At 35.7% G+C, this 11,646-nt stretch overlaps 1 protein-coding gene across 1 annotated transcript; it reads left to right on the plus strand.

Moving 5' to 3' along the window:
* Positions 1–991: 991 nt before the first annotated feature.
* Positions 992–4,796, plus strand: LOC144641702 (beta-3 adrenergic receptor-like). The gene is made up of 2 exons (XM_078500736.1): positions 992–1,707; positions 4,255–4,796. Exons 1-2 carry the CDS (start codon positions 1,029–1,031, stop codon positions 4,590–4,592), a joined length of 1,017 nt encoding a protein of 338 aa, XP_078356862.1. The 5' UTR covers positions 992–1,028; the 3' UTR covers positions 4,593–4,796.
* Positions 4,797–11,646: the final 6,850 nt, after the last annotated feature.

Consider the following 11,646-nt stretch of genomic DNA (forward strand, 5'->3'; position numbering starts at 1 on the left):
CGTTTGCAGGTTGAAGCCAAGAGCCTGTTTCACACTAAATTGAAAAGACTAGACAAAAGAAAACAGAATAAATAGAAAACCCGAAAGAAACAACTGAAGGGGACTTAAACAGATTCCTTTCTTACATGAAATCAAGGAACCGAAGTTAAATCGAATTGTAACAATCCATTTAAACAATTTTGAGGAAATTTATAAAAAAAAGGCAACAAATGAAAAAATGCCGGTCCCTTTACGGAACGGATCTATGACTCAAATAAATTAGGTGTGAATGGAGATATTCTAAAAAATCCCTATGAACACTGTGTGACTGTTGTTATATTACGGTGCATTCGCCGAGTTTCGTGCTGGTTTAAAGTAACACGGAAAACGTGAACGTGATCTCGCGGTATAACACAAGGAGAGCCTGGCAGCCTGCGAACGCAGACGTATTTCCGGCTGTCGTATAAACGCGAACGACAGCCGGCCGGAAATATGTCTGCGCTTGCAGGCTAAAGCGACGAGAGCCTGTTTCACACTAAATTGAAAAGAATAGACAAATGAAAAGAGAATAAATAGAAAACCGAAAGATACAACTAAAGCGGACTTGAAAAGATCCCTTTCTTACACGAAATTCGGAAAGTTGAATGGATTCTACACCGTAGAATTTATTTACATGTAAATACGGAAACAAATTGAGAAAAACGTTGCGTGTAACTTTTTACGGAACGGATGGATTCAATAAATTAGGTGTGAATAAAGATACTCCAAAAAACCCGAAACAAAAGAAGGGAATTTTCAATGTCTTTAAAAATGAAGAGACTTTCTTCACCTTTAATGATTATTTATGTAGATCTTCAAGAGAACCAATGAAGCGCCGCGAAAAAAACATTTTAATTCAGGCAAAACAGGAAGACAGCAAATTAACCAATCAATGTTGATATTGCTGTTTGCTAAAGTACTTTAAAACCCTCACACTCAATCTGCCACAGAATAAACAAGACAAACTTTCCGCTCTAACACTGCCACATGCAGAAAACAAAACCGCGGCTATGGTCCCTCTAATAACGTTTCTGTATCTTACACTAAGCGTTCTAATTACCTCAGATAATCTTTTGGTGATAGTGGCCGTTTACTCGACGCGAGCTCTACGAAAAGTGACGAACTATTCCCTGGTCTCTTTAGCGCTTGCAGATCTTCTTGTCGGATGTGTTGTTCTTCCTGTAAGAATAATCGAAGTGCGAGCCTTTCACTGGTCAAGAAATATTCACTGGTGTCAATTTTCCCTGAGTCTTACATTGCTCAGTTTATCCGCTTCGGTTCTGAATCTCCTGATTGTTACAATCGAGCGATATTTTGCGATAATTCATCCTCTCACTTACACAAGTAAAATCACCTCGCGACGAAATTTTTACGCAATAATTCTTGTATGGACTGTTGCGTTTGTGATGTCGTTTCTGCCGTTTGTCGCCTTGAAAAGCACTGCAGCTCAAGAACGAAACAGCCAGCATAAAGTTTGCCGTTTTGCGGACACGATGAGCCCGGAATATCTGACATTTTTCTCTGCTACTGTTGTCTTAATTCCAACTTTGTTTATTACGTTCGCCTACCAGAGAATTTACCGCGCTGCAAAAAAGCTGAGAAACCGTCTGAAATCTTTGCAGGTGCAACCGGCAGGAGAAGAAGATATTGCATCAGTCTTAAAGGAGTCCAAGGCCGCAAAAACTATTGGTGAGTTTTCCTTGGAAATTCATTTAGAAATTTACATCTCTTTTGAAAACGTTTTTGAACAAAATATGGGCAGGTTTAACTGCTTGAGATAGAGAAATTCCCCAGTGGTAGTTAAGCTTGTTTATTCCAAATTAATTATGGTACTTTCTGTTCTTGAAATTATTAAACCCGGTGGCGGTTTATACTGGCCTTTCAATTTACAGCCTGCACGATTAAACCATTTACAAAAAATCATTTAAAAAATTAAAACGTAAGAAATTTCTCAGAGAAATAAAAAAAATAAATGATACTTCTCGTATTAAGCTGGTCGAAGGTCGAAAGCTGATACATTTTCTTGTGATCTAGCTGGTAATTCGCTTTAATATTTTTCAGACATTAAGACGTTAGTTATTTTTTACCGGTCGACAAACTTGCAATGGCTTTATTAAAAACAAACGAGTCTACATTAGGTATCCAAATCCTTTATTTGTCGCTATTTGATTTATTTATATACTTTCAGAGTCTACAATTGCAATGTTTTGTGTCTACTGTTTATATGCGGGGCTTTATTGACCAGAATTAAGTGGTTCGTACTAAGCTACCTAATGCGTTCGCAAATTTCCAGCTTATTAACTGTTACACCGCATTTTATTCAGTCAGAATTCAAAGCAGCCGACAAATGTATTCAATAAGGCCTTGAATAGGCGCTAGGCTTTAATTATATAGATCTCCTTCCCTATTCACACAGATATGAGTTTCGAGTCGGCCATGCAACTTTGTTTTCCATACTCCATAGTCAACAAATACAATCCCCCTCCCTCTAAAAACACAAAAAATGGTAAAAAAAAGAAATACCGACTGCTTATGAGAGTTTGGAAAAATAATTTTTTTCTTTGAAGCCATTGAAGAAAAGATATTACTGTTTAAATGAGTATATTTTTAACATAGTATAATGCTTATTTCTGAATACACCTGCCCAAAACTGCCCGCTTGTTCAACTCCTAATTGACACCTTTTTCGTAAGCTTAACAAAAAGGCTAATCAACGATTGGAACTTAAATACTTTCATTGAGGTAAAAGTTTGAATTGGGCGACAACGATGTAAATTAAACATTTTTAATCGCCGATATTAGTAAAATGATAAATTTACTAGTCAATTGAACTTGCTTTAACTTTCTCATAGACTAGAGAATTTTTATTGCAATGTTAATGCTTATAACGTTTGTTGTTGAGCAAAATGCAGAATTTAAGATAATTTGTTAATTTGTGGTTGCGATTTTAACTACTATCCTGGGAATTAGGTTTTATCTGGCGAAGAAAGCAGATTAGTAATTGTGAATGGATAAAAAACGGTTTCATAGCGGGATTTTTTGTTAAAAAATTATTATAAAGAAATCCTGTCGATTTTGGTATAGTACATAAGAAAACAAGTTAATTTTATGTCTTTCACAAGACAGAACTTAAAGGGGAAGTAATATACGGAAATTTAAGTGTAAAAAACTATTTTGTTAGTCGATAATAAATCAACTGATAGGCCCATTTCTTGCATAACTGCATTGTGTATTGAGAAACAACGCGAAGCATTTGCTTATCCATTGTTTAGCTTTCCTATGGTTGTAAATTAGTTAACATGCAATATAGCCTGAAGCCATTCGTTTTAATCGATAAATTGGTTTTAATTAGAGCTACACTAGGCACGCAATACAAATTTGTTGTACATAAATTATATGAAAGATATTGCATGCAACAAATACGGTAAGTCTTCCGCCTCACGCTATAGATCAGTGGACGTTTGTGGTGAGTAAGAAGGAAGAACTGAGCACTTAGGGGTAATTTTAATTCGATCGTGCTGTCCGTGAGATTTCAGTCCTTACATGGCTAATTCAGCACCGTTTCGAGGAAAGAGGGAGGGGAGGGAGGGGGTGGGGTTGGGGGGGAGGGGGGGGGGGGTTGGCGCAGATATTTGCGTGTAAGGTTATTTAACTTTAAGGTGACTTGTAATACTTTAGACCTTTGACATACTGTCACGGTACAGCATAAAGGTATCACGGAAGGAAATTGGCGTTGCCAGTGAAATTGTGTGCAAACCATCAAAGGTAACCCCAATAAAGAATATATTTTCTGAAAGCTTATTGAATAAAGATTGTAATTTTGGATTTTGTTTTGATCATATAGACAATATTTAGCAACGTCAGCATTTTGTTTGAATTATGATGTTGCACAAAGTTAGGTTTATTTGAGAAAACATTTACCCGAGAGACTAAACTTTTATGTGGAATTTGATCTACATATATTGGTCTAAAAAACGTTAAACGTTGTCTCAGATTTTTACTTTTCATGCTCTATTAATTTAAAATTTTAGGTGAAGTTTTAAGTACTTTAAAATGGCGTTTTTTTTCAACTCGAATATTTTGTGTATATTTTTAGTAGCAATCAGAGCCACCTTATTCTCTTTCTTATATAAAACGTAACTGTATGCCAAAAAAGAAAAACTTTCACTGAGCAGTTTTAGCGATCATATACATGTATATATGATTCTCACTGTTTGATATCTAATTTTATTTCTAGGCATTGTGGTCGGCGTGTTCTATCTGTGCTGGATTCCGTTCATGATCGCAATCGTGTTGAGCGCATTCTTCAAAGATTTCATAACTCCAGTAGTAGTGCTGGTTTTTTCCACCATAATTTACAGCAATTCCGCCATCAACCCAGTCCTCTACGGTTACCTGAATCGTGACTTCCGATTGGCTTACAAGAGGCTGTTACCCAGACTTCCTCGACCGTGCGCAAGAGATCATCCTCGATTCCAGGGAAGAAGAGGATACGATGTATCAGAACTGTCCGTGAGGGATATAACAAGTTGTCCGAACGTTCAAGGAGTATATATCAGTAACGGTGCTGTTTAACTTTGATCACGCGTACAATCACGAGATTACACGCATGGCTATGTAGTCGCGATCGCTGGAAGAGTTTGTAGTTTAAGTTTCTGAAAATGGGAAGCGCGGAGTAGCCCAGCTCATGACATACAAACGCAAGGTCGCTTTGAGGCATGACTTTCCTGTTAATTTGTAAGTTTGACGTTCATGCACTCTGCGTGTCAAAAATTTTACAAAAATTCTTTCTGTGGCAAATTGCCATGCAGCTGTAACTAAGACAATGAAAACAAACTAGGTAAAAAGTAGGACTTACACGAAATCAAGAGTCGTTTTCAACTCTTTGTAATTTTATAAACACAAGAAACTGTAATTTTAAAAATAAGGGAAAAGGTGCAAGAAAGTGTTTAGAGTTTAGAAAATTTTTATTATTTGAAAAAAATTTTTTTTTTTTTTTTTTTTTTTTTTTTTTTTTTTTTTTTTTTTTTTTTTTCCCTTTTTTTTTTTGGGGGGGTTATTTGTTGCGAGACAAGTTAAGCGCGCGGTAGTAATACGGGCAACAACTCGTTCAACTTGCAATGCGACAATGTTGCGAGACAAGTTGAACAAAAATGTTGCTCGTATTACCGGGCCTTTACAACTAGCATACAACAATGTAACGAGATAAGGTGAAAGAAAATGTTGCCCTAATACTGGGCCTTGAAGCTTAAAGTATGATGGATTTACAAATTTAAAGAGATGGTTTATGAGGATAACTGGAAATCTTTCGCTAGAAGACATATCCTTTAACTAGCACCAAAGACGCAGGTCTCACATAAAAGAAATATACGACAATAAACTGGAAGAATTAATGGAATACTTCAGTTCAGGACGGTGGAATCAGACACTGCAAAATCAAAATTGTTTGCGTAGGAACTCTGGTAAAATTAACGAGTCAAACACGTTATTAAGTTTTGTGTTTATACGGGTGGAAAAGCGTCGCTGCTATGTAACAGGTACACAAGTGTTTTTATAAATAAGAGAACAGTTGAATACCACCTGAGTATTGTCAGAGGCGTTGCCATAACGTCATTACTCGGTCCCAGTATTTGCGGCTATGCGCGGTGGGGATATGCGAGCAGGAATAAACCACTTGTTGACTAAGTTTTGGTCGGTTTAGCCACCTGCCGATACGGGTGACTACGAAAACTCTAAAAACACAACTCCAAAAAATGCAACAAGAGAAGCTTATGGGATGAAATTTGAGAAGATATGACCTGGAAAGAGTTTTAGCGCTCTAAACAGAAAAATCGGAGTGTATTTCCGTTTGGGCAAATAACGTTGGCCTATGTTTTGAAAGTCTGTTACGATAGGTAGGTGTTATTAGCTAATGTCTCGGTTTATAAATCGCACGTCTAACTTTATGGGTCATTGTCGAATTGCACTTTCATTTCTATGGTTAAACAATTTATATGTCTGCGGCCACGGAGCTTAAGAACTGCGCAAAATTTTATTTTTCGACTAAATTAAAAGCGCGTTAAAAAACGGTAAAGTGGAAAATTTGCTCTAAGTATATCATTCCGCTTCAACCGGTTTGGCATATCAACAGATTTAGCATGTATTTCTACCTGCGAAGCCCTGGATTAGCAGGTTTTTTCCTAGGGAACGCCTGGACGAATATACAAAATGGATGGACAAAGAACCGGCAAACATTGTTGTTAAAATTCACGTTTAATTGTTCGCTTTGACATGTTTATTGCTTAATGTTGATAAAGTACATGTAGTTGTCTGTATGAGGCTTCTTGTCGCTTTAATTGTTTAATTTGCCTTGTTTTGTTTACGTTTCCTGATCAAAACTAAAAATTCAGGAAACGCAGCAGATGTTTAAAACAATGAAGCTGCAACATCCTGTTAGCTAACGAGCTATATCAGACGGTGAAATATAATTTACAATGCTCAATTGGATTTACTTTGTCTTGAAGAGAGAAATAAATAAGTTACTTCTAAAACAAATAAGAATTTGTTCAAAAGAAATTTGAAACAGCAAATAATGTCTTTGTTATGAACATCGCAGTAAACAGTCATGCATTCCAGTAGTTTAATTAAGATGAATGAATGTTAAAAGTGAAGTGAATTTATCATATTTGTCGTCTTCGAATGTTTATATATAAATTTTATTTATCTCGTAATCTGAAATGCACACTAAAATTATTTTTTTTGAATTGAAATTAAATTTAAAATTTTTATTCTCACAAAGAAAATAAATAAAATATTTTTTTTTTTAAAAAAAATAATTTATTTTTTTAATATTGGAAATTTTTCAAAAAATGCGAGGCATTAGATATTCATCTTGAGAAACAATCTAAGCTAAAAATGAACGTCTAATTTTTTGTCTAAAGGTTGTTCAATCACTGTTTTTATCGACTAGTTAATATGATTTTCCGACATTTTGTGGCTAGTTAAACAAAAAAAGAAAAAAAGGGGAAAAGCGCAGATATGTATTTTGGAAGCACTGAGATTTCGTCCCACGTTATTTGTTTGCTTTTCGGCGCACTAATATTTGTAAACTGTTCGTTCTACATAAGATCTGGTTCCACGACCACCTTAATATTTCGGTCACTCGTTTTGGCCCAAGCAAATTATTATTCAGTCCTTGCCTCAATCAGACAACATTTTATAATGCGGCCACCTGGTAAATTGGACAGATTTTGGTGGCCGGAACAATTAAGGGCGTTTCACTCTATTGCACAATTTCAATTGAGAAATTAAAACGTCAGTCTGGACAAAAAAACCGTTTGACTTTATATTGTGATACTCAGCGGTAATGGTTTGACAAACACGATGAAAGTTTTTTGAATTAGTATATATTTTTTGAAACAATGTTTTAACTGTGCAAATTAATATCAATGTTCTAAAATCTAGCCTTACATATCTTTGTACCGTCGTTCCAAAGGACATTTCACGCCTTACGGAGCAACATCTGTTTTTAAAATACCTCTCTTCGAGGACACGGAAGTAAGGGTTAATAAAATAAGTAAATAAAACACTTGTTTTAAAAGTGTCAATGTACAGTCAACTCTCGCCTTGCGGACACCTCGCTATTACGGACACCCCGTTATTACGGACAGGAGTTGAAGTCCCGACGAATAAGAATAACTGAAAATAACTCTCGCTACTACGGACTTTCTCTAGTTACGGACAACAAATGGTGGTCCAGAAAGTGTCTTTTATAGAGGGAGTTGACTGTATTTAGCACTGCTGTGCTAATCGAGGACACTGTAAATAGTTAAACAAGTGTTATAAATCTAACAGAAACTTGGTGAGATTATTTCATCGGAACTGAATTAATTGTTATAAACACTCGGACACTAAAGAAAAGCGTAATTCAACAGGTTTTTCAATCTATGCTGAAGAAGGTTACCTATGAACAATATATTTTCAGGGATGATAAAATCAAGTGCATAGCTGTTTTAGGTAAAGGCCTCGACAAATACAACTAATCTGGAATTCACTGATGTTAAGATTGATTACCTTAAATACTTTGCCCCGCTCAAATGACTTGTATCTGACAAATTTGTGACCGTTCGCCCATTTTTTCTTTAAGTTCCATGTAATCGGTAAAGAGGTTAAAATAGTTTCAAAACAAGACAATACTGCTTTTTGTTTAACAAGAAAACTTCTTTCGTTGAAGAACTAAAGTTCATTTGGCGGCGGTGTTTTGCATGGGGTAGTCACGCCCGACCACTTCACAAATGCTTGAAAACAAATGATTAGTTTGCGCTTTTAATACAAGTAGCGATGTACGAAAATAAACTGAATCAGTAGAAAATCACTGGAAATTGTTTCAAATTTAAAAAAGTACGTTAATTTACTTTTTACAGACCACGTTTCATGACCTAATTGCTTGAAGCGACTGATAACTGAAGAATGAACATTTTCTCTTTATAAAAATCACATGACTTGGGCGGGTTAGGCAAATGATCAGTTCGTGTTTTGTTATCTTTTAAAATAATGCAACAATAGAAAAACTGTTTTAGAAACAATGGACGAGTATTAAAGTTAGTAATAAAAGTAACTAAACGATTCCATTTAAAAGAACTTCAGTTCAGTTTTTATTTGTACGCTGTCAACTGAATTAGTTCGACCTATTTTGTAGCGTAAACTTACAATGTGGACATCATGATTTAAGCTAGAAATGTTTGAATTTAACATATTTCGACAGACAGCTTTTTTTAAGAGGGCAGAATTGAATTTATTATAATCTATAATGTAATCGTCAGGGCATTTTAATGACGCTCTCAGTCAATTTGAATACGGCCTTTGATACCAGCATTTAAAAGCAAACAGATATTAAATACTCTCAGAAAAGCAATATCTAGTAGTTAGCGTTACAACGCAAAATGCTTAAATTGTTTGGCGCAGACCTGTCGTTGATCTTAGACAATCCCTTTATTTAGCTGGTAAGCACAGCGGGAAGTATTTGGGTGGCGACTTCAGCATGGCATTGTAGGTGGGTCATGTTTCCTTCCTATTTGAATGGTAGCTGGTTACTGCTTAGAAACCAGTTAAGCGCATAACTAATTTTTGCCGAGGATATATGTAAGCAATATTGCAGAGTTAAGTTTATTTCATTACGTTTTACCAAATACTTGCTATGAAACTTAACGTTTGCAAAGAAATTACTTCTAGGGATCTAAATGACAAAACCATACCTTCTTGCAACCAAATGTGTCTCTCGGGCATTATAATTTTAAGTTACAAGCAAACGAGATTAACTTTGAAAACTGTTCAGCCGAACAATATTTCAAAAAACCATCTCGCAATCCGTTTCAATCTTCGTCACTTTTGGCTATCCGTTCCTTCTTTTGTATTTGCGTTGTTATTGAAATGTTCCTTCACTGTTTTAAGAGGTTTTTTTTTATATTTCACCGAATTCTATGACTAAATTTGGCTAAAATCTGTGACACAGTCCATTTAAGTTAGTGATTTCTTTGTGGTTTTAGAGCGTGTTACCAAACGCATTCCGGCGTATTCTTACACATCGCGATCCACGACATTAAAGCAGTTTGGCATCCAATTTTCGCGCCATTTTCTAAAACAAGCAGAGTTTCTTTGTTTGTCTTCCCGCCAACTGCCCGTCGCGTCTGAGATCTCTCGACCAATCAGAAAACATTTTGATACACCTGCTTAATATATACCACGGCACGTTAACACGATAATTTCAATATATATTTTAAATTCTGGAATGCTCTTCATCAGTAGGATACGATTTTAATGCTGTAATATGAATCATTGAGAAAACAAACAATTTTATATAGGAAGCTGGTAGTAAAATATTCGTTAAAATGGCTTAATGAAAGCTCACATGCTAGAGTACTAGTTCGCCCACCTATTACTCATGAATTGTAATGCAGCTTTAAGCGAGTTATATTTGTAATTGACGTTACCGCAGCTTTACTTAGCCATTGGGTTTGAGCATGCAATTACGCCATCAACAAGCGTATTTCAACTTAAAAAATGTTGAGATGTGTTTTCAATTCCTGTTGTGCGTTTACACCTTATGGCTGATTTCAACACACTTTTGTGACTAGAAAGCGGGTATATGGCTGTTAAAAATAGTTTGCTGAGGCAATGAAGTAAAGGTATTTACTGCTTAACTGGCATCTACTAGTTATTTCACAACAGGTTAGTTCACTTGCAACCTAAACAATTTTAAATCTCATTTAGTTTCTTTGGGGTGGAGCGTCAGAGAACACGAAAAAAATTTTTTTTGTTGGTTAATTTTTGTAATTATCTCTGTTGGACCGAAGGCATTTAAAGAAAGAGCGTTTTAAAATCGATATTTATGAGAAGATATAATTCAACATTTCGCCAAAAAGATTGTTCCGGAATTGTCACTTCCTCTGTAGGTTTGTTAATTCAATGTCTAGTATCTGTACAATTAAAAAAACGAGGCTGGCACGATATTGTAGAGTGTGATATTCTTAATTTGTTCTACGTTAGCCAGTTTTACGTAATTAAGTGACACAGCTAAAAATTATCACCAGAGTTGAAATAGTACCGAAAGTGCGTTGCCATTTCTGGTACATTTTGAAAGTTCTGCGTGCACGAATATTCCACTCAAGCACTGAATACACAAATGTTGAGTAGTTTTCTATACTATTTAATAGTCTGTACCGACCAATGACGTTCTAACCAAACGTCCAATTATGTACACGAGTTAAAGTGCAATTTAATTTTGTGTTCCTGTTTTATTTGTTATATTATTTTGCTTGTTATTTGAGGTACCTAACTTCAGGGTGCCATCAAATTGATAAATATACCTGCTCTTTCAGAAAAAAAAACCCATAGCATAATGACTAAATCGCGGGTAAATCCGGCCTTGTTTTCGAGAAATGTGAAGTTTTCAGAGCGTAAAATTTGAAAGACGGATTTCCGCTTGGGGTCTCCTTCTTCAGTTTAGTGTATAGTCTTATAATTTTGTCCTAATTTGAATATTACTAAAACTATGCCCCCTTCGGTGATTATTAACATCACATGTACTTGTATGCTTGACTTTAAAACTCAGTTCGATGTTTTGAAGAGACTTACTTTGAATCAAGGTTGCGAAGATATAACCATTGTTATTCTGTCGTAACGTTGTCCTTTTTCCGGGTTTAACGAAACGATCTGTCTCCCTCAGTGGCGACTCGGTGGTAATCGAAGGCTGATCTGAAATATTTTTTAATTAACTTGCAAGCCATGCATTTGCTTCAAGATCTAACACTCGGCGAAGAGCAAATACGCAGTTTTAATATAATGAAGTATTTACATTTGTGTTGGAGACTAGTAAAACAAAAATGATCTCAGACTTACAACTGGTGTAGGGTTGTCGAGCAGTTTGTCAAAAACTAGGAACTGATATGGGCTTAGAACTTGAGCTCAGCTGATCCAAAACCGCAAAAAACCCTGGATGTTAAATATCTTTAGGGAGTCCACTTTAAGTATTGAATCAGCGGTCGAGGCTACTTATACGTAGTTTTCACCGCTTTGATATGTTGGGGATCAAATATCGACAAAACTGGTCATGTTTTAGCTTGCTTGGCGGTAGAATCAGACGAACTTCGAA

This window comes from Oculina patagonica, chromosome 2, assembly GCF_052425735.1.
Source record: "Oculina patagonica isolate OP01 chromosome 2, crgOcupat, whole genome shotgun sequence".
Lineage (NCBI taxonomy): Eukaryota > Metazoa > Cnidaria > Anthozoa > Scleractinia > Oculinidae > Oculina > Oculina patagonica.

Bases quoted from the DNA above. Each gene is read 5' to 3' on its own strand.
- LOC144641702 (XM_078500736.1), top strand. From the start codon at position 1,029: ATGGTCCCTCTAATAACGTTTCTGTATCTTACACTAAGCGTTCTAATT. The intron at 1,708-4,254 runs GTGAGTTTTCCT...TTTTATTTCTAG, and splicing joins CAAGGCCGCAAAAACTATTG to GCATTGTGGTCGGCGTGTTC.